At 39.9% G+C, this 22907-nt stretch overlaps 1 protein-coding gene across 2 annotated transcripts in view; it reads right to left on the bottom strand.

Moving 5' to 3' along the window:
- The window catches only part of PHACTR2 (phosphatase and actin regulator 2), a 135383-nt gene that overhangs the window by 30815 nt on the left and 81661 nt on the right, over nt 1-22907 (bottom strand). For both annotated transcript variants that reach the window (XM_031056268.1, XM_005420141.3), the window contains exons 2-4: nt 19195-19362; nt 12192-12272; nt 9216-9374 (exon numbers count right to left, since the gene is read on the bottom strand). In XM_031056268.1, coding sequence (XP_030912128.1) covers nt 9216-9374; nt 12192-12272; nt 19195-19362 — 408 coding nt within the window. The remainder of the gene's footprint in view (nt 1-9215; nt 9375-12191; nt 12273-19194; nt 19363-22907) is intronic.

Raw genomic sequence — 22907 nt, 5'->3', positions numbered from 1 at the left:
GAGGTAGCACTGAGGACTCCATAGCCACAATCTGCATTTCAGGAGACTTGACTTTGGACTTTCTTCAGGTTAGTTCTGCAGATTGCATGACTAGTGGTGGAGGGAGTACAAGTTCCTGAGTACAACTTTTGGCTTAGTTTCATCCAAAAAAAACCCTGGTTTGTTTGTAGCCAGCAAACCAAAGGGTAAGTGGGGATGACCAGGAAAAGAATTTAAAAAGTGCATGCCTAATGCCAGCACTTTAATGTTAATGGAGGTGAGCCATTTACAGCCAATGTATGATTTTGCAACATAATCACTACGGCTGTAAAACTTGGTGCTCCCAGGTGGAAGAGCTGAAGTTCCCAGATGAGAATCTTTATCTATTCAACTAAACTGATTCTATGCCCATTTTGTCTCAAGATAACCTTCCCAAACCTTTCTGAAAATGGATATTATAGAAGCAAGAGCATTCCATCAGAATCATATAGGCTTTGTTCGCACGTTACTGAAAACTGTGACTGGGGAAGAAAGAAGACAAGCTAATACTGAAGAGACTTTTAACAGTCTCTTCTATCACTCAAGAGAAAACCATTTCATTTCTTGCATTATGTTCCTATTAGAGTCTCACTCTTCACACACATTAAATGGACATTCTCATCTCTCTTCTTTCCCATGTTAAAGATTCCCAAGAGATAAGCAACACATTTTAATTTTAAGATTAGTAGATGAAAAAACAAATAATGTGCTAGACAACAAAGACAATCTTCCTCTCAGAAACAAAGCCTTTCCAACTTCTAGCTTAAGGCTTGTTAACATGAACCTAATGCATCACCTGCAGTTATTATAAGCAACATGCACACATGTCTTCATGAGCTGAAGGAATTAACTGTTCAGTGTCTTCCTCCTTTATTTCCAGCCTATTATAAACTAATATGCTTTTGCTAAAGCTTTGAAAGCACCATCTCATAAAAACCTTTTACAACTTTCAAATACGTTTTTTTGAGCACAGATTCTTATACCATCTCTTTGTTTCCCATAGAAAGACTTCGGATGGAGAAAGAAACATCTTTATTTGTTACATTTTGACCTTCTTTTACAGCAAAAGGGTCTCCTTGTGAAATTCTACCTACCTTCATTCAAAGTTGAAATGGTGATATAATTCTGAAAAAGCAGGACATTTTAAAATTTCAAGTCCATTAATAATAAACATGGCAAAAGAAGATATGATTTTATATTTTGAAGATCCTGAAGGACATGATGATCAGAAATATAAGTGTAAACAATTCTTTGCTATATGTATTAACTAATGATCCATAATGCTAAAATTTTATTTACTAGTAAGAAAGAATTGAAAACTTGTTTACTTATATACCATAACTGTGTTTTGTTTCAGGTCATTAGTAGAGAAAATGTTAAAAAAAAAGAATAACCTAGAAAAAGTAATACAGCATTAACCATATTCTAAAGTAATACAGTCAATCCACACTAAACTATATAACTGATTAAATAATGTATATCAGAATTTATCTTCTGAATCAGGAAAAAAGGTACAAAATAAAACATAAGGCTAAAACTTTATTTAGTTGCAAATAAACACATCCTAGTGACAACCTATAATTTTCAATTTTTCTGTAGACAAAAAACTAAAAACTATAAATGAAAACCAAAACCGTAGCAGTTCATTTACATCAAAGTTCTTGCTTGCAGACTTCATCTGTGATTAAAACTGGCAGTTTATATAGCATTTATTTTAACAGAAATGCCTTGCCATTACTGGAACCCTACCTTTGTCTAAGACAGCTCTTTTCATAGTGTTGTGTACCTCATTCCGAAGACTGGCAGACTCCTGCACAGCTCCATCCTACTTGCTCAGACAGTTACACCTCTCATCCAGTCTTGACTGCCCCTTGATTACAGCAAACCTTCTTCTTACTCATAACCAGGAGGAAATCTGTGGTGAAGATTATTGTCTTTGACCATATTGTTCCTCCTGGCATCTTATTGGCTTTGTTGCTTTTATCTTTGTAAGCTTCATTTTTTTATCTCACTGTCAGTCTGATTTTGCCCATGGTACAGTTTCCCATTTACTTGAGACAGGTTTTCAGTTCCTACCTGACCAGCCCATTATATCAGCTTTTGACAGTGACAAGCCAAGTTTGAAGCAGATGCTTTTCATTGCTTTTCCTCTGCTGACCCTCAAGCTTTGTGAATACTCACTGACTATCTTCCCTCAAACTCCCCTCTACTGTGGCGCCAAAGCTGATGATATTTAGCCTGCCACTATTGTGCTTTTTATCCTGGTCTGGTGTCCTCTTGTTTTCCAGTGCCTAATCATAGTGTTCTTTCTTTTACTGCAAGTACATTGGAAAATTCTTGTGGTTTTCTGCATCTATGTAAGATGCTATAATAAATGTCTGGTATATACAGTAACACTGTAGTAATACAAATAACTAATAACTGCAACAGGGGCTTGATCTTGAGCAGTGACAGAGATGGTCTGATGTCTGTAAATGACTACAGATAAAATTATGTTGTAATTGTACCTCCCTAACATGATTCTGCTTGAACATGGACCCTTGGTCTTCATGCCTGCTCTTTCTTTTGCCAAAACAAGGAGGCATCTGAATCAGTTCAGACCCATTTATTTGTTCAAACCAATCCCCCAGATACCTCAGTACCAGTTGCAGCACACTTTTATTGCTGTTGTTTTTCTTAATTTAGACATCTGTTCATCAAGAACTGACCTTTTAACAAAAGGTCTCTGAAACACATCAGATAGGAATATCTTTTATCCACTGCTACCTTGGTGGAAATATCTGCTGTAAAAGCAACTTGCTTATGAATTACATCTTTAACAGGAAAGCAAATGTTAGTATCTCATTAAGCATTTGGATCAATGATATGTTTATATTTAGAATAAATTTTCCAAATGCCAGATTTTCAACAAACCTCACTTTCAAACCAGATTTTCTTGTTTCCAGAAATTGTGATTGGGGCCAGACTCTTAACAAAGCTCTGTTCTCATGCAAACACCTAAATGATGGTCAGATTTACAAAGTACTCAATATACAACAGATCTTGTGAGGACTCGTCAAATCTGAAAGACTTTCAGAGAGAAGCCAGTGTGTCACATGCACTAGAAAATCAGATTACTTATTTTGCAAAGTGGGACCTTTTGCAAATTCTGGATCAAATGAACCTCTGAAAATGCTGGGCATACTTTCAGAGGATAGGTTGTAAAACACAACAATTTTTTCTTTACTTCTGTGAACTTCTAAGGAACAGAAGGCTTTTCTACCTGAGGATTTTGTCCTACAGCACTGGTATTTTTGTTTGTACAGCTTGAACGGTGTCATGGATCTACCTCAGAGAAAAGCAGCAGTGCTGCAGCACCAGTGCATGATCTCCATCAACTGCAAAGCACTCTCCTCCTGGAGGATGAACACAACACATTGGAGAAACACTAAGTAAAATGAAAGTTGGAAATGTATGTTTGTTGTCTTCTGCAGGATGACGCCCTGCACAACGAAACTCTGTAAAGAATTTTGCAGATCATGAGTTTCCTTTCCAGACTATGCAGAGAGCTGTGTTTTGATTAATCAAAATCCAGGAAGCTGTCAGTCAGGAACATGGGACACAGGACAAGACAAGGTGTCTTTTGTCACTTTTTTGGACTCATTGATTGTGTTGACGCAGGTGGTCAACTCAGACAAATCCTTTCATAAACTTCAGATTTAACCAGCTCCATTTTTTGTTCCTCCTTAATAAAATTCTGTTCAAGAAAAGACCCATTCTAATTGTTAGAAAGCTTCCTTTAATTTCCACTCTAACTGTATTTCAAGGCACTGTTTGTTCCTTTCTACCTGTGCCAGCATTGTCCTTTAGCCATGCTCACTCCTGGCTGTTTACCAACTTGCAACATTCATCTAATGCACTCAGGCTCTCTCGGGCTCTGTTTTGCTACACTGAACCAGGACAACTGTCTCACAATGCTGTTTGCAGCTCTCTCTGCAGTTTTGAATTCATCTTTCTTGAAGATGGATAAGCAGATCTGCACATCTGCAGACTTCTAGATCTTACTGACTCCATAATTTCAACATCACCAAGTGCAAGAGGCCTTATAACAGAGACAGGGTAGAAAACAGGAGAGGGGAGAAAAGGACACGTGTAACATCTCACCTAAAGCAACCACATTCAGGTATTTTGCATTAGTTTCAACATAAAAAAGGTTTAAAAAAAACCCCTGACTATCCTTCTACATTTTTAGCTGCTCAATCTTTGTGTAAGAAGTAAGCTGCTAAAAAAAAGATAAAGCCTAAGACATTTCCAGCTGATCTGTGAGAATCCTGGAAGGTGGAAGGCATGTAGGCTTCTACATTCTCTTATACTTTCTGTAAAGATATACACAAATAATTGAATAGTTAGTTCCTAACAAAAATGTGGACAATCTTAATTCTGAAGCCACACTAGGATATGTTTCCTATAAAAGAAAAAAACTGAAACAAACAAACCAGCTTTACAAGTCAGGAGCTTTCTTCAGGCACACAGTTTTTTGGGTGAAAGCCTGGGCCTCTCTCATCACTCTACCAGCATGAGCCAGCCCTGCTGACCTAGTGACAGGCTCTGGCCAAACACAGCTTTATCTAGAGTAGCTTTCCTTTTAAGAATACTTGGATTCAGCCTCATTTACATAGTTCAGGTGATGAATCTAAGATATACTATTCTTAGAAGAACTGGTTTTACCCAGCAAATAGCTCAGCTGGAGTGAGAGATTCTTAGGGAGTCAGGCAAAAAAGCCCACACCCTTTTATGTATGCTGCTCATATCAATGATCTACAGAACTCGGGAGTGTTGGAAGCCAGCTAGGCACACAAGAGGGATGAAAGTCTGCCTAGTTTCTCACAGTGACTGGTTTGCAGGTTTAATCTTCTGAGACAAAGCAGGCTCTTGTCTGAGACCCTGGAAGATGAGGGTTACTACCTTACATTTAAACAGGTTTTGTTCTGCTTTGGGGAAATAAAGAAAAGATCTCTGAGAATAGGAACCTAGAAAATTAGACTTTGAAGAACCTTCCTTGGTAGACAAACTAAAGCATTAGAGAGTAACTATGCATAGTCGTAAGACCAGATTTTGTGCCTCCAACCTTCTTTCCTTTGGTTACCCATAAGAGAAGATTAAATTTAATGGCAGATTTAAGGAGAGCAGACAAAATATAGAGGAAAGAACCTATAAACCCAACATACTAAGGCCTGGAACCTTTTCCAGCTCTCATATGAGACTTAGCCTCTTGGGGAAAAAATACACACATGTAGCCCAACAACTCATTTGGAAACAGGACTAAAAACTGTTCCCTTTACTCATGCTTACTTCAGACATGAGGAAACCTGAGAAGATCAATCTCTTATAAATGGCCCAGGAACATTCCAGAAGCTTATGCCCCATATCATCCACAGCACCTGTAACAGAGCTCTGGCTTTCTGCAATGCAATTATTTATCAAAGCAGCACCTAACACAGCCTGACTGATGGTATGGAAAACAGAACTTCTTAATGTTTTTTCCAGGCAGTATCTTGCTGATGGCTACTGAGCCTTTCACTTCTTCAAGCCCAAGCTAACTATGAAATCTGGAACCATCTGCAAGAATCATTAAAAGATTTAGCTTGCTCTGACAAAAATGACAAAGACCGAAGTTCACAAACTGAACTCAGATACAAATAAGGGGTTCTCTTGTCCACCTCTGTTCCGGAGACGTCTTGGGAGGGTTGAAAGGAGCAAAGCATCTCTGACACAGTACCTGGAGGCTTCACCATGTGCAGCATGCATGCTGCATCACCCTCCTATGTCCTGATATCCAGGGAGGCAAACAGTGACAATTCTGACACCTATTCTACTGATGTGGCTTTTGATCTTGTCCAACACTGCTATAGGGGGCAGGAGGCAGAGAGACTCCTTGGATCCCCTTTGCAATGCTCAGACCCCACCTGGAACGTGGAGCTCTGGGCACTGCTGCGGATCCTGCAGCCCAGTGCAATGGCTCAGGAGCCCAGGCACAGTGGGAGATTTCAGTCTGCTGCCCAGACACCCAGGGTGTTCTCTGACATTGCTGCCTGTCCACTTGCTGCTCTGTATCCCTTGCAAGGCTCACAGATAAAATAACTATAGTTTAGCTCTTTATTTTCTGCAAAAGATGCTAGTGACTTTCCTTAGTCAAAACAATAGAATTCAGAAGTCAACCCAGTGCAAGCACAACATGAATAAATGATCTCAGAAAAAGATTTATCTGATTTTTCAATAGCAAGGCTTTATCCATCAATTAGCTGCTTTATGTTAAACTGTCACTTGTTTCTTATCATCCTGCCATAAAGGAGAAACTTTCTTTTAAACACCCTGCTTGTATGACTGTCATAATTACTACAAAGAGTAATAGTTATACTATTAAATCGCCCAGGAGAATTTTTCACCACATATAAAAGGCACCTGTGAGCTGATAGGCAGCAGATGGGTACACACCTTATGGAACTGCCTGGCAGCAAGGGGAACAGCTTTCAGGGGCTGTCTTCTTCACTTGCTTCTGCTTTACTCATTTTTATATGCATGGCTGAGCCTACTGTTTGCCCTGTGGATACTGTATTTCCATAACTCATGCTGAAAAAAATTTCCTCCTTTAACTTGTTTTAACTCCTAATATATTCCACATTCTACAACCTGTTGCTGCCAGCTCTCACCATACTATCACAGTGTGCCTGTACCGTGTGCTCTTTTTAAGCTTCTGGCTGCTGCAGCCATCACGTTTATATGAGAAGGCCATTTTCAAGACCCAGTTGAACAAGAGGGCAAATAAAGACCACCACCACACCACTTCTTAAGAGCATTTTAGAATAACCTTATAACTTTACTGGTTGAGATGCATTTTTTGGCAAACTTTGGTTCAGTGGGAGTTGGAAATGCAGCACAACACCACGCTACTAAGCAGGAGGAATTAATCCTGTCTTTGGGTCTTACAAATGTGGCAGGTGTACACATCTTCCTTCAAGATTTACACCTGAGTTCATGACTTTAGAAGCCTCACATTAGCCTCGCTGAAGATGAACTTCCTGCAGCCATTACTCCTGACTGTCAGCTAGTGTTCAATCCACCTATCTCAGTTCTCATGAGGGAGAGCTGTGATCTGAAGCACCAGCACATTTTTTGGTCTTAGCAGAAGAGTATTCCTGCTTCAGCTCTGATTTTGGTGCTCAGTGAGTATTAGCAAACCACTCTGCAGCTGTTGATTCCTCGCTCTGCCAGTGGGTGTGGGTGTAATGCAAATCTGCTGCATCTGCCATAAAAAAATCACCCAGGATTAACCTGTCAGGTGAGATGCTGTGGGCCTTACTCTTCCACTGAGTTCAGCAGCCTGGCTCACCGTCTTGCCTAGTGTGCTACAAATAAAGAATAACTGAAGTATGTTCACAATGACTGTGGGGTGGCTTGTACTGGGTTTACACAGTGTGGGGAGAGTATTCTCTGCAATAAATCTACCTTCTTTTGTTTCAGGGGACTCAAGATGTTAACTCATAGGAGAACTTCATGTTTAGGTGAAGGAGGAAAGTATACTTTCAGGGGTTTGCATCTTCTGGATGCTCATATTGAGATTCAGTGAAGCCCAGAATACCAATTTTAATTTTTTGTTTTTCTTCTCCTTCCTCCATATATTCTTAATTTTCTGAGAAGGACTGGAGTGATAGCTATACTTTCTTTTTGTACTGAATCTACTCCTGTAATCATTTTTAACTTCTCCCCATAAGGTCAAAACAATATAGAGAGTGCAGAGTCTAATAAGATGTTGAAATAGATATTGGACCTGCTTCACTGGAGTTCTACATTCTGCAAAGTCAGCTAGAAGGGATTTCAACATGGGTAGAAATGTCTACTTCTAAAATAATAAACTGTACCTTAGGAAAACTTCCAAGTCCTGACAGTTCCAAAACGCTGTATTTAGTGATGCGCAAAATAATAAGTGGTCTGATCTAACCCCAAAGTTAAAGGGTTAGGACCATTTAAAATTAGTTTTCCATGGCTTTTATAACTCTTTTCCCCTGACCCAATACACATCTGGTTCTAGTTGGCACCAAAATAAGGAAGTATTTAAATGTCATGACAAAGGCTAATCTTGTATTTCTGCCTTGTTGGGAGACAGGAAGTACTAGAAATCTCATAAGATTCTCCTTGCACATCTATCCACTTTTTAAATAGTCAAGTGATTTACGTAGCTCTGAGAAGAATTCAAATTTTTCTTTTAGCTGAACTGACCCTCTCAACCTCCAGAGGATCATTCATCACTAGGTAGAATTTAATAGAAGACATTGGAAAGGTTGTTCTGTCCTGCCTCCATGACTTCAGCCAGCCATGAAGGTCTTGATCTTTTGTATCTTTGCTCTTTCTGCCAGGAAAATCCAATAAATGAAATACTATTTAAGAACACTTTTAAACAGGGGAAAGAAGTGGTGCATTATTCAAGATGGTAGAGAAAGAAAATAAAATTGGTTCAAATCCTGTGATACCACAGTAATCTTTACATTTCCTTATGAGTCAAACTCAGGTAGATCTGAGTAAAGGTAGCAAAATTAAGATGGGCACTGGGACTGCTAAATATTTACCAGTATATACTACAATTAATCTATAGAAAACCCTATAAAGTACATTTTCCATAAATGGCCTAGTTTCTGTTTGCAGTAGTGACACAGCCCCTTGAAGGTTCGTGAAGTGCTGGACTGCAAGTGTTTAAGATTCCAAGAAAACCAATTGGAATGAGTTGCAGAACTTGCTTTCAAAATGATAGATGGTTTTCAAGTGACTTAAACACTTTTGAACATTCAACCCATGAGCCACTTCTACAATGATGCTGCAAGGTGATGCATATGTACTCAGTGTGTTCTTTCATAAGAGGAAAACCTGACACCAAAGCTTGGCCATGGCTACAAGGAAAGGCTCAGTGAATTTAGAAACTGAACCTCCCTGCATGCACTGTGATGTTCAGATCATGCTTCTCTTTATTACCTTACCACATGCACAGGAAAAGGCATGCCTACCAGTGAGGGAATAGTGGTGTTTCACAAGTCTTATCTTCTCAGCAGGTTCTGCTGGCATCCTTGTGGCAGGACAGAACTCACAGCATGTATAGGTGCTAGTGGAAGAACACGTTAATATTTGAAGTAGGCAAAAAACAATCTGTGAAGAATACATTAATTTACCTTTCTGATCTTCTTTTTTTCCTTCTGACGCTGATGCTTTCTCTGATAAAGTGCCATTATTTTCACTGGCTTTTACCACATTTTCTTCCCGTATGGTTTCTTCACCAATGGCTACCGTGTGTCCATTTGAAGTTTCAAAATTTACTGTTACATCACCATCTGAAATGAAAATTAAAGAGTCATTGCCCAGTTTAACTACCTACTTAGCACCTACTTACAACACACAGCATCCCTCTGCTTTCAAGCTTCTGTGGAAGAAAAGCAGAAAGACTTACTGAAATGTGAAACATCAGGCTGTAGATCTGCTCTGGAAAGTAAGTCTGTAAAGAAACTCTACAGGCTTTCATGTTCTTTGGGTAGACACCTCTGCAGTAAGTAGGCTTGGAAGTCCATGCTGGTTTCCTCCTTCATGTCTGTTCATGAGCATCCTGTTCTCTTATCCCTGCAGCTTGGTTTACACAGCAAAGAAATGTGTGCATGGACCACAACAAAGCTGTAACATATTCCAGCATGTTCCAAAAATGGACAACGGGGGACCAGAGTTGCAGAACTACTGTGGTGCACTCCCAGCATGTAAATAAGCCAGGAATTTGGACAGAAGTTCTCAGAATGCATGTGCCCATTTACTTCATAAAAATATCCCACAAAGACATCATCCAGTCTGAAGAACCAAGATGAAGTCTTCCTGTATCACACATCATATAATAATTAAATTCTGCAAGCCAAATTCTTCATCAGCTTTGATGATATTTTACTCACTTATCCAGACCAGCTCAGCTTCAGAGTTTTTCTGATTCTGAATAAAACCTATTTCCCTATTTGTCTCTGTATTGCTGAAAAGTGCTATGCTTGCTGGCTTACAGCTTTCTCTGTTCCATGCACTTTAAAATTGCTGCTGATTTTCTTCTCTGGTTATTTCTTTCTGCAGGAATCTCTTGCTGTCAATACAGAAAGTAAGCAAATCTACATGGCATCTCTTCTGATGCCTCCCATTGATTCTTCACTAACTGTGGCAATTCCACTTCTCTTCCTTGCTGTGTGTTATCAGACCTGGATGTTTGGCACTTCCCTGGTTTCTACACAATTATGCAGCCTCTGTCCTACCACCTTGGGTGCCCCCACTCAGGTGATTGTTTCATTGCCTTCTGCACTCTAACATCAGCTTGATTTGTAAAAATGAGTTCTGCCTTCCTAACTTTGTCTAATTTACTACAGCTGACACTTGCACTTACCTTAACTGCAACATTCAGTTTCTTCAGCTTCTCTCTTCCAGGGCTTCTGAAATCCGCTCTTTCCTCTCCGCCTCCACATACGACACTGCCACCTCGTATTCACGTCTTGCTTCTGCAAACACCTCCTGCCTCCAAGTGGCACTTGCCACTTTCCACTTCATTCTTCTTCACTCCATGTGAAACGCTGTCACTTCTTCACATTTCTTACCTCTCACTTTTCAAGTCTCCGTGTAATTTCCTCTTTTAGCTTTCATCCTCATAGCCATTCCTTCTAACTACCTTCACACTCCTCAACTGTCTTTCCTACCTCTATTTTTAGCACCTTCAAACTAACGCCACATTCTTCCAAAATGTCATTAAAAATTACGATTTTCATCAAGCATGAAGCACAATGTGATGAAGATAACATAGACCAGATTGATATGAGAGGAAGAAGAAAAATTGTTCATACTTATATCCTTTTCTCATTTTGCTCAATCCCTGTAAGGAACTCAAAGTCCCATTCCCTTTAAGAATGGAAGAGAGGGTCAAGGACACTGATGACCAAAGTATTCATAATTTTATCACAAGCTATAGTATTTATGTTCAGACTGTAACCAACCTGAGAAGTTACCACATTTCATTAACTGTTCCCACTGTAATTACAATTTACAACCTTCAAAGGACAAGGTCACACAGGTCCCCAGTAAAGCACATGGCAAAACCCACAACAAAGCCACAGATGGACAAACTGAGGTATGAAGAGTTTACAAGTCTTGTTTTAAGACAATGACAGTAGCAGAGACAAGTGCAGAAGCCAGCTATGCTGAATGTCATAGTCTGATAATTAGCCAAACTCTGTATGGACAAGGGACGTCACACATCAACAAACAGACCCTTTACTGCTGAGTATCTATGGGTATGATACAACCCATACACACTGATACTTTACTGACTCTTCAGATCACACAGAAAAATACAATTTCCAGGAGAAAATGATTTTTGTAAAATGTGGAGTTCTTAGACTCCTTGATAAAATGACAAATGGTTTAATTTAAGCTACAGAAAATTATTTTACTCACTTGACTCTTATTTAATCTATATTTATAAAGGATGAAGAATATTAGAGAGAATATCACTAGAAACATAATTGGATGTAGCACAGAGGTATCTATCTTGGCTTACTTATGCTTTTCAAAATGTAAATTCTGGCTAATGCCAGATACTAAACCTTAGAGCATTTTGAAACAAGTGATTTCTTGCCCACTGTTTTATGCTGGCACCATTTGCGATTGTGGCCTGTGTGATAGTGGTTGGATCCATATGATCGCAGCATTGATACTTGTTGATACCTGAAATGCATTATATTGATTTTTCTGGGTTCCAAAGCCCCTAAGTTTTCAGCCAAAATTTCTTATTTCATACTCTAGTGGCTTTAGACAGCAGATCTTGACTCAAAAATAGATTTATTATTAATTAGAAAAAAATTCTGGCAAACAATAGGCAGAAGCCACAGAAGTCACATTATTTACAAGGAGCATTAAAATATTTCAGGATATGACCAGAGGTCAGCTGGGGCACCTATGGCAGAAGCAGTTACAGAGCACAAATCCCTTGACTTCAGTTGTCAGCTGGCCCAAATTACCTCTCACACTTCTCAGTTGGTCTCCTCATACCTATTTATACTACATGGGAACAATGCAACAGTGGCTTTATCATACGTGTTTAGTGCTTAGTAGCTAAATTCTAGTTAATGTGTTATCACCTTGCTCAGGCATTTCCTTCAGCACTCCCCTTCTTATCAGCTCCTCTCTGCTTTGTCTTGTCGAAATCTTCCTTTCCAACACTAAAGAAAAAGCACAGTTAAGAATAGATTTATTCTCATACTGCTGATGATTGTGAAAAAAATGTAGAGAACTATTTTTATTTTACAGAAAGAGAACTTGTTTCCTCCAGTTGTGCAGAAGAAGTGGTCTGGGTTTTCTTGGACAGTCTGAAAATATTGCCCAGCAATTTCAGGCACAGGAAGTGGGGACTCATACAATCCAATATCTTCAGCTCAGCAAGAGGCTTCTTTTATGGTTAGTGGAAAAAGGCGCTTTCAGGGTGAAATTGAACTCATCCTAGCATAGGGATTTAACGTGTAAAAGTGCATTTTTCCCACTGACTAGCTGAGTAGCTCAGCTGGAGATATCTTCACCTGCTTTGTACAGGTTTTGAGTAATGACACACAAATCCTGCTCAGAGAAAGCAACTCACAGAGTAGCCCTTGTGACATGCAAGCTGTTTAAAGGGAAAAAAAGAGATGTAAACAGAAACAACCTTTAACAGAAGCCAGAAAGTTGTGTTCTAAAAGGAAGTAACATCCTCATCGATAGATGCTGGTTGACTTTCATGGAAAAAAAATACAGCATCCTGCTTTTAGGTCAAAAAAACCCCAAACAACCTCATAAACAAAAACCCCAAGACTGTGGCACAAAGCATTCTAATTATTATGTTTATTTCCCATGGGAAAAATGCTGAATAGTTTTATAGGGAAGAGCATTTACAAATGTTTGAATAGAATAGCTCCACATTGCATCCCATCCCCAAAATGATGCAGTGATCTGGGAGATTATTGTAATGATCCACAGGACCACGGTGCATAATGTTCACAAAATGTGAGCATCACTTGTAAAGTCCTGAATGCCCTGTTAGGAAAAGGTAGTCTCACAGTCTCCCATCCTCATTCTTTTTACATACAGACGTCAAAATCCATGTGACGTTTGGACCTCAAGCTGAGGGCATGTGGTGAAGTCCAGCTGTGCTGGACTTCATCCTATTAATGCTATGGGATAGGGCTATTTGTCTCATTAACCAATTCAAACACTCTCTAGGGTCAGTCTAATTGCTGTATGCAGAGTGATAATACCTCGTGCAGTGTTTAATCTCACTTGTGCCAGCCCAGCTGCAGTGACTCAGCCATACAAAGGAGTGACAGGCTCCTGGGAAGGCAGGAGAAAGGCAGTTTGACTCTTTGGAGAAAGCTGCCCTTTGTGCCCAGCAAAACACCTTTCCCAGCAGCAGGTGCTCCGCTGCTGATACAACCAGACTGGCTGACCTCAGGTGCCTGAAGGCACCACTGCTTATAGCTTCCCACTCCCCTTCTCCATCAGTGAAGGGGATGGTTGAACAGAATGATAGAATTTGGGTTTCAGCCGGAAGGGAACTTAAACCGTCTCATTCCAACCCCTCTGCCATGGGCAGGGACACCTTCCACTAAGCCAGGCTGCTTAAGGACCCATCCAACCCAGTCTTGAATGCCTATAGCAATGGGACATCCAGAACAACTCTGGGCCACCTGTTCAGCACCTTAGCACCCTCAAAGTAAAGAATTTCTTCCTAACATCTAATCTAAACCCACCCTCTTCCCGTTTAAAGCCATTTCTACTTGTTCTATTGTTACACACTCTTGCAAGAAATCCCTCAGATTCTGTGCTCCCCAAAGTTACAGCATCAGGTTTATTTCTCACACTGCAAAGTTCAGGGATTCAGCAACTCCTCCACACAGGATGCATTTCCCCATTGAAACAGCACCGACTCCTGGCAAAAGAGCTGGAGGGAGTAAACATTAACCAGTCCAGTTCCAGCTACTCATGCCTGTGAGATTAAGAGCTCACAAATGCAAGCATTACTGGCTCAAGAATGTAAGCTGGCATTAAGTCTGTGTCTATATACCCAGGTACTTTGAGGGATCTGTCCATTAAAGGTCAGACCTCTGCAGCATTCAAGTCATATGTGACAGCATAAAGGAGCCCATGAGTGTGGCTGCAGACTCTCAGTACAGCCAGCCTCCTCGGGGAGAGTGTGGTAGCCTGAACTCTGATCAAGTTAGGCTGCCTTGGGTCCCACACATAAACTACTCACAAGCTCTTCCAGTTTCTCCCCCATATTTTTGGAAGCATGTGCCTTGTCACACACATCGGCACAGGAACACACCTTAGGCTTGCAAAGAGTTTTTCATGTAGGGGAGCAGTCCCACAAAGACTGTTTTAAGAGAGATGGGTGGTCATGGAGACTGAGGACTACGTGGGCAGGCATGGATGGAGTGTCTTGGTCTTTCTAGAGAGCAGGTGCACTCACAAGCAGAGTGAAACCTCCTTTGACACGGCCCTAAAGGATGAGCACCATACACATGCACTTTATACTTGTTTTGTTGCCAGCACCCTAAATATTATTTATTATTATTTCAGCATTACAAATATCATTTAATTCCCACTCTTTTTTTTCTCTCTGCTTTCTTTTTACATCTCTTTTCTTGGGGACAGTGAAATGAGCTCATCTCTTACATATCTGTGGGACAATTCAATGCCACCTGAAAACAAAAATGCTTTTTCCATCAAGTTAAGAACATTGGATCAGACCTTCCCCCATCAATGTCTCTCTAGTTTTCAGGATTATATTTTTTTTTCAGTTCTACAACACTGAATTAACAACTGTATTGAATTAATTATCATGGGAAATGAAAATTGTCATTAAAAGGCATGAACCTCTTACACTTCAACTAAAAAACCTCAAAGCATTTCATAAATTACACAGGTTTCATAACAACCCTGAGACATAACTATCTCCGTTTCACATATTAGAAATTTTGTGAACAGATAAGAAGCTTAAGTCCCAGTCCTCCATATTCTAAAATGCTAGCCATGATTGGTGGTTTTATTTAAACTGATTAAGCTCAATTAATTCAGCTTGAAAAGCTAATTTATTTTAAACATTATTGGCCCCATGGAAAAAACATAAAAAATTAAGCTAGTGTTCACTACTAGTACCATATTTCAATTAATAAAAAGAAAAAGGCAGAATCTTAATTTGAATCAAAGAGGCAAAAATATGTCCCCTTGTATAAGAGGAATGAGTAGCCTGTCAACTTAGGAACTTATACTGGGCATTATTTAGTTAGCCTGGACTCATCATAATAATTCATAGTTTATTGCAGATTATACAATATATTTCACATTTACTGTGTAATTTAAAATACAAAAGTATTTTGTACCATCCTGTCACCCAGCACCATCATTCAAACATTTCCTGACTTCTGAACGCTTGACTTTGTAACTCTATCATTTTAGGAGAGCTTACTGAAACATAACAGTAGTCAAAAGTAATTAGCTCAGCAGACTGGTTTGAGATTCTTAAATCTCTGTGCAATTAGGCTGAGTGACCAGCTGATGCTATCAGCACAAATCTTTTCTGCAATATGTGTATATAAGAATGCATGTTTATCTATCCATGTGAATATATATATATATCTCAACATGTCTGTCATATATATGATATATAGATATATATATTTATATATAAAGGTGTCAAAAAAAAAATTCAACAGGAACACCAGCATACTGTTTCTAACTTTAAGCAATGATAAAATGTAAAGAACAATTTCTCTGTCTGTGTACATGTATGTATTGAGATTTTTTACAAAGAGATCAGTCCTGGCTGTGAGAGTAATTGGTTGTGAGTCCTTGCCTACTGAAGAAGGCTGAGGTGAGGCAGGCAGGCAGTCTCCAGTCTCACGATCCAGAAGAATAAAAAAATTCCAGGTAAAAATCCTTCCCCCGCTACAGTCAGCAGCAGAACTTGCCCTGACTTCAGGTGTAACCATCAGAAAGGATGTAAATTTATTGTATTGTATGCAGCCCTCATTTACTCCAGTAAATCTTACTCCCTTCACAATTATTTGCAGTTTTGCCCAATACAAATAATAACAACACTAATAACGGGAACAGTTTACCTCAAAAAGTAGCTTCTTTCTCTCTCTCTCTCTCTCCCCTTCCTCATCCCCACAAAAAAGATTGCTTAGTGATGGTCAGCAGCTGCAAACCTCAGGCAGTCTTAAAACCCATTCTTTTACTCAAAGAGTGCTGTAAGATTCTGGATACTCTCCAGTACTTAGTTTTGTTCTTCTAAGAGAAGCTTGAGAGCATTCCGATTATTAATTTTTCTCTGACCTAGTAAGAGCTAAAATTGCCTTCTGATCCCTCTCTGTGTATACTTTTGCAGTGAAGCTTTGAAGTGGCATCTACTTTGTGCCAAGACACAAACTGCTGTCTTTTCCTTTGCAGCAAAACACTGCAGAGAGAAACCCTTGAGATGATGGCATTTTATGTTTGTTTTTCCTTGATTCTGAAAGCCCTCTAGGCAAAAAGCATACAGCCAGTGCCCAAAGAACAGACTTTCTGAGATAGAGCGTGGAAAACACGTTGCTGAAGGGAAAAATTCCAACCATCATTCCCACACTGGCACAGATATTAACATCTAACATCTAAACATCCCTCCTTTTTTGATGCTTGTGGTATTTGCTGTTTACGAACATCTTCCAGTTGCTCCTAAGACAAAAAGTTCTCCATGGAACATGTCCTGGCAAGTCCATAGCAAGAACCTATTTCAAAAAGCCTATTGAAAACGCACAGAAAGGAGTGAGAGTTCCTTCCAATAGCCCACATTCTGTTTTAGAAGAAACCCTTTCTTCAGCTGCATGTGGATTTATCACACTGAAGCCCTGTTAAGGGAACTGGCAGTAAACGAGGATCATGGTCCTCTCTCCCAAGGTCCCAGGCCAGGAAATGGGCTTCCTGCATGTAAGAGGCAGGCACACAGACAGCCCCCACTTGGTCATGAATATACCTCTGATTGAGTAGTGTGAGGAAGAGGATATCCTGTAGGATTTTTATTTTGAATGGATGTCTTCCCATTTCCTTCTCAAGTTAGATAAGCAAGTTTCTTCTGCCGTGTCACTGAGCAAGCAACAAGGGGCAGCTTGCCACGTCAATGCCTCTTCTTAGTCTGCATTGGTCCTGGGTCTATTTCTTCAAGAAATACAGGGAATACTATTTTTATTCATCCCTGAAATTGCCATCTAAGGCAGGATGAATGCAATTCAAACTACTTCTCAATTCAAGTTCCAGGCTCACATGAAGCACATACACAAACATAAGTGATCCATGAACAGTTTAAAAGCAAATCAGTGTCTTGACGGACCACAACATCATGAACAAGACCAGTGAATTAAATAGAAGTGAGTATCTAAGGAGGCACTTTTGAAAATGTTGACCTTAATTTCTTTGTGCTTAATTTCCTGCTTTTGTAAAAGAAATACTAACACATGCTCTGCCTTGGTATTATAAGAATTGATGTGTCATGCTTGCAAGACTGGATTCAGGTCCTCGGAAGAAAGACAGCACAACATAGAAAATTATATCTTTAATATGAACTTGCCAGATATTAGTTTTTTAAAAAATAATTGAAAAATGATACATGCGTTATTATCTAATGGCATAACAGTTTAACACATGCTAATAGGTTGTGAAAGCTTAGGGAATCTCTGTATACACAGCTTATGAATGGTCATTACTCTGAAGAATTCATTGCATATAAAATCACATACCTGTCCAGGAGAAGCTGCATTAGTCATTCAGGAGTCATTAACTAGAAATAACTTTGCTTTAGCAATATGATAAAAGTACTGGGAAAGCTGAAGGAAATGGGAAGCAATGAAGGAGATATCAGACTGAGGGGATTTTTTTTTATTGCAGTAACAGAAGAAATTGTGGGGGGTTTGTTGCTGGGTATGTGGGAAAATGAAAAAAAAAACAAAACAGAAAAAGGAGAGAAAGAAGGATTTGAAGATCTCAGAAATCTGTTCAAAACTTTAGATGGCATCTGGAGTGATGAAGACACTAGAGAAATTGGCTTGTTTTTCCTTTTTGTGTAGAAAAAAGTTTGTTTTAGAAGTTTTGCTGTCAAACCATAGAGCTCCTTGATGTAACTGTCACGGATTGGTAAGGGTTTAAAACGTCAAGCAGTGTACCTCTAAGAGTTCAGGGGAGCTACTGAAAACACTTCAGGAGACTAGAGTTGGTTTTATTGCCTACAGCCTTGGAGGACAGTAGACAGAGGGCTTGCACGGTGACAATGAATCTAAAGAGCTCACAGAAGCTCACTGGACTCTAATTAGATTCAAGTTTAGGAAACCACAACATCAAGTGTTTGAATCCCAAACCAGAATTTTGGGATTTTTGTAGAGAAAGTTTGGCTGGAGCAGTGACACAAAGACACACACACATATATGCAGGGTGGTATTCAGTTTTCTAAACATGGATGTCTACAGCCACTTCAGATGCCCCAGGGTTTCAGAGCTGTCTGCACAGGGATGACAAATATGATATCAATCCTTCTGGGAGAGCAGCCAGGACACTCCAGAGCATCTCAGGTGGCCCCAAACAACTATGTTTGGCTAACTAAATCCCAGCCTTTAATACCCCTCTTTTTCAGACAGAATATAATTCAATCACAGCATTTGATTTCAGACCTTGTCAGTGGGGAAGTGAAGGGCCACAGCAGCCTCTTGAAGGCAGGGGCTGCAGAGCTGATCCTCGTTCTTCTGCTGGGCATGGCTACATCTGCTTCTCCCCCAGACTTCTGACCCCACAAAGGCAAGGTCTGTTTCATATTCAAGTCACTGACTACCAGGAGGACAGAGAGATTTTCCAATATATTTGAGGACATGTATAGTAAACAAATCAGCTGCGTATTTTAGGGGACAGGTTCAAGACAGAAGCTGAACAAGGTTCAGTTTTTCCTTGCCAAGGACCAAACCATTTTTCTGTATGTCAACTACAGTGCCTAAATAATCCTTGCCATCTAACAAGTTCAAAGAGCTTTTCAATCACCCTGCAAATCCATCACAGTGCTTTCTACTATTTGCCACCAAAGGGCCACAGACATACCTGCTGATGTTTCTCTGAATTTGTCACTGGTCTTCTTCTTCCGCCATTTCCAAGGTTTAAAGATTTTGCCAATGTTGGAGAGTTTGCCCTTCCTCTTGAAGGGGGGAGTTTGGGATCCTGGGGCTGGTCCATCTGAGTTAGCAACTGAAGCCTTGTCCAAACCATCAACTGTATAGAGAAAAGAAATAATAACTGAAGAATGGGAAAAAAAAAAATAGTACCCAATAGCTAAACTCCACCACTACCAGTATTGCAACAGGCTGTGTGTGCATCAACATGGATTTTTCCTGTTCCAGAAGGCAGCCCTGGGCTTCAGTGCTTCTCAGCCCTGCAACTGCAGCTGTCCAGAACTTGCATCTCGTGATGCTCATCTGGTGTATTTGCACAGTCCAGTGGTTTTCTATCACTACAGGAGAATTTCTTCCAACTTATGTTTGGGTGAGTTTTTCCCAATCCTTGGTGAAGTTGAATAACTAGCTATCCTCACACAGAAAACAAAACCCTTGCAACGTGAAAACATAAACTGTTTCTTTTGGGTAAAACTAATCCTTTCTTAAACAAACTCTAAAGATAACTGTTCCGGCAGTGGAATGGGAACAGGTCTGTTGGATATCCCTGGTAATCAGTCCTTCCCAGCACAGCCTGCCATGAGTCAGGCTTCTTACTAACAACGTGTATTTAACAATAAGCTTTTGAACTGGAGCCAAAACTTATAGAAAGATTTCTTTACTGCAAAAACATATTGAATGATATGAAAGCCAACACTTCGCAAACTTTGAGTTTCGTGAACCAATTAAGACTCATCCAACAATGTCCTGTAGCATACAGTTAAACTACCCTGAGAATCTACTATTATTTATTTCTATTGAAGAATTAGCCTTCCATTTGTAGTCCTGCAAACACTTCCAATGTGCTGAATTTTACTCCTATGAGCAATGAAGTAACTGCCATTACTTAAGAGACACAAAATTAATCATGGGCTTAACTGTTTGTGGCATATAGGCTCTGTAATTGCTTTCATTCATCTAAAAATTCTAATTATAACTAATTCGGAACAGAGTTGATGCCACTCTGAACGGTAGTAATGATAATCACAGATCATTAAATCAGAAATGCTATTCAAAGAAAGAAATACCAATGTCCCCATTTTACAGCGGAAAAACATGAGGCACAGAATTGTTAAGTGCTTAATTTTATGTTTGCCAAATAGCTTCCTGAATCCTGGTCCTGTGACCTAGCTGCTAAAAAGATACATATACAGCCACATAATATCATGGTGCAATCTTATTATTCTGTTTCTCAGACAAATGAGATGTAATGAGTCCTATATTTGTCCTAGGCTTTAGATTGATCCAGGATGCTAAAAAAAATAAATAATTTCTGTGAGAAAGCTGATGTAATGCAAAGAGAGTCCAAAAAACTTTATTTCCAATGTTTTGAAATAAAGTAGTGGCAAGAAAGATTCATTGTATAATTTGACTGAAGTCTATGAAAAGTAGTGATAAACTTCCTCACCTGTGTGCCCTGGAGAACGAGGTGAACCTTAGAGAGATTTAAAATGAGACTGCCTTAAGATGAAGCAGCTACCCCCCAGCACACCCTGAGAAGCCAGATGAGAGCTGACAACACCACCAAAGGCAGTGGGCAGTTTTGCAGAGAGGCACAGGGCAGCACAAGGAGCCCTGCACAGGTGCCTTGCCTGAATTTAGGGACTGCACTTCTGTCCAGGCTTACAGGCATTATCTGTGGAGTGCAGTCCCCTATGGAGTGCAGAAGCCTCTGCTGGAAACTGTGGATCTAAGGGAGAATTACACTTATTTGGAGTCTATGAAAAAGACAAGAGAGCAAAATTTATCTCTGCAATTCCAGCTGACATAAGAAGGGATGAGTGCCACAGTTTGCAGCCAGGAAAAGCCAGGTAAGAGGTAAGGAAAACACCACCAGGAGTTGGGTAGTGCAGCACTGGAACAGATCCTGGGAGGATGTGAAGGCTCAGCCAGGCAAACCTCCAAAGCTCCTTCTGGGGCTGACCTCACCTACTGTCAGGAACAGTCCTGCTCCAAGTAACCTCCTGAGTCCCTTCCAGTCAAGATTCCCATGGTGCTATGGGATGCAGAAACACATGGTTTCTCTGTGAAATCAGCAACAATAAATCCAAATACTCAGAAGTGAAGCCATGAAGAAAAGAGACCAGGATGTGTTGGCTGTAGAGTCCCGTCCTGGGGCAGGAGCCAGGCAATATCTCACTGGCAGAAGCAGGGAGATGTCAGCTCGGGGGAGTGAGAGGACACCCACCCTTGAGGCAGCAGGACAAAAGCCATGCTCTTCTCTCCAGTGGCTCAGAAAGGCTGTGCTACTGGTGTGAAGAGCCTGCATCCTGCTGACAGACAGCATGGCCTTGTAAGCACTGGAACACTGATCTTCTCAAAGGCTCCTGAGTCATGGAGTACAGCCCACTGCAGGAGATCACTTTCACAAAAACCTCATCTAGATTTTTTTGCCCTGTGCCTAGCAGCAGAAATGGAGGAGAATTAGGGCTCCAATAGCTCCTCCCAGAGAAATACAGATTTACATTGGTTCTCGTTCTGTCCTCTGCTGAAAACTGGTAACTCCAAAATAATCATATTCATCTTAGCTACATAAATCTGTCTGCTTCAAACTGAGCAAATAGACAAAAATAATGGAAAATGATTCTATTCAGGAAGATTGAAACTTTTGAAAACAGATGTCAACATTAATTCCTTCTGACAATAAAAGGCAAGGATTTGATTTATCTAGTGAGTTCAACAAGTGTTCAAAATTGGGAATTTACTAATCCATGGACTTTGTACCAATGCCCTAATTTGAAATATGTAATTGAAAAGCAGGAATAAGCGTGGCCAGATATCACAGACTAACTTTGGAAATAATCTAAGTTAAAGTAATATGTCTAGAAAAAGGAACTTATTTATATTCAAAAGTGCATATATTATGTGTATACACATATATTCATAAGCTAGCACATTTTATCAATTATTAAATTATCTAGAAAAAAACCCCACAATTTCAGCAAAGACATTTCAGAGCATTTATAGAAAGATCTTTACAAAAGTTATTACTCCTCTTGTTTGAAATACTCCATTAGGAAACTGATGCTTCAGATGCACACGATTTGCTTTACAGGCCATGTACTACTTAAGAATAAAGCAGTGTGTTTTTCACCTCAGAAAACTTATCTACCTTCTGTTAATCATCATAAACATTATACGTATTCACTGAGAGGAAAGGAAACATCTTAGCTCTCTGAGGTTTAGAGGAGCTTGCAGACTTGTGTTACTCTACTATTTGTATATATAGTATCTTGAAGTCCTGCCTTCTTCAAAAACCCAGCGAGTCACTTCATTGTCTTCAATAAACATTATTAATAAGTTTGACACTAGGACTTCTGGCTATAGTACCTGCATAATTTACATGACCATATTCCAGTCCTTTTCCCTAGGTGAAGATTTTCCAGCTGCAGGATCAGCTAGGTGCACAAGGAGGACAAGAAGTGAGGATATGAATCCTACATGTCAATGTCCCACGATGAGGAGATCTTGCTGCAAAGGCCAACAAGGCTCACAGGGACACTGCAAAGCTGAATCATGCCACATGGGCTGTCAATTGGATGAAACGTACAAAAAGGACAGCCTCTCCTCAAGCTTGTGGGCAGCCAGAGAAGATTAGATCAGCCT

The sequence above is a fragment of the Geospiza fortis genome, unplaced genomic scaffold (genome assembly GCF_000277835.1).
Source record: "Geospiza fortis unplaced genomic scaffold, GeoFor_1.0 scaffold162, whole genome shotgun sequence".
NCBI lineage: Eukaryota > Metazoa > Chordata > Aves > Passeriformes > Thraupidae > Geospiza > Geospiza fortis.
Note: the sequence above shows the minus strand (reverse complement) of the source record. Positions and strands in the feature narration are given on the sequence as shown.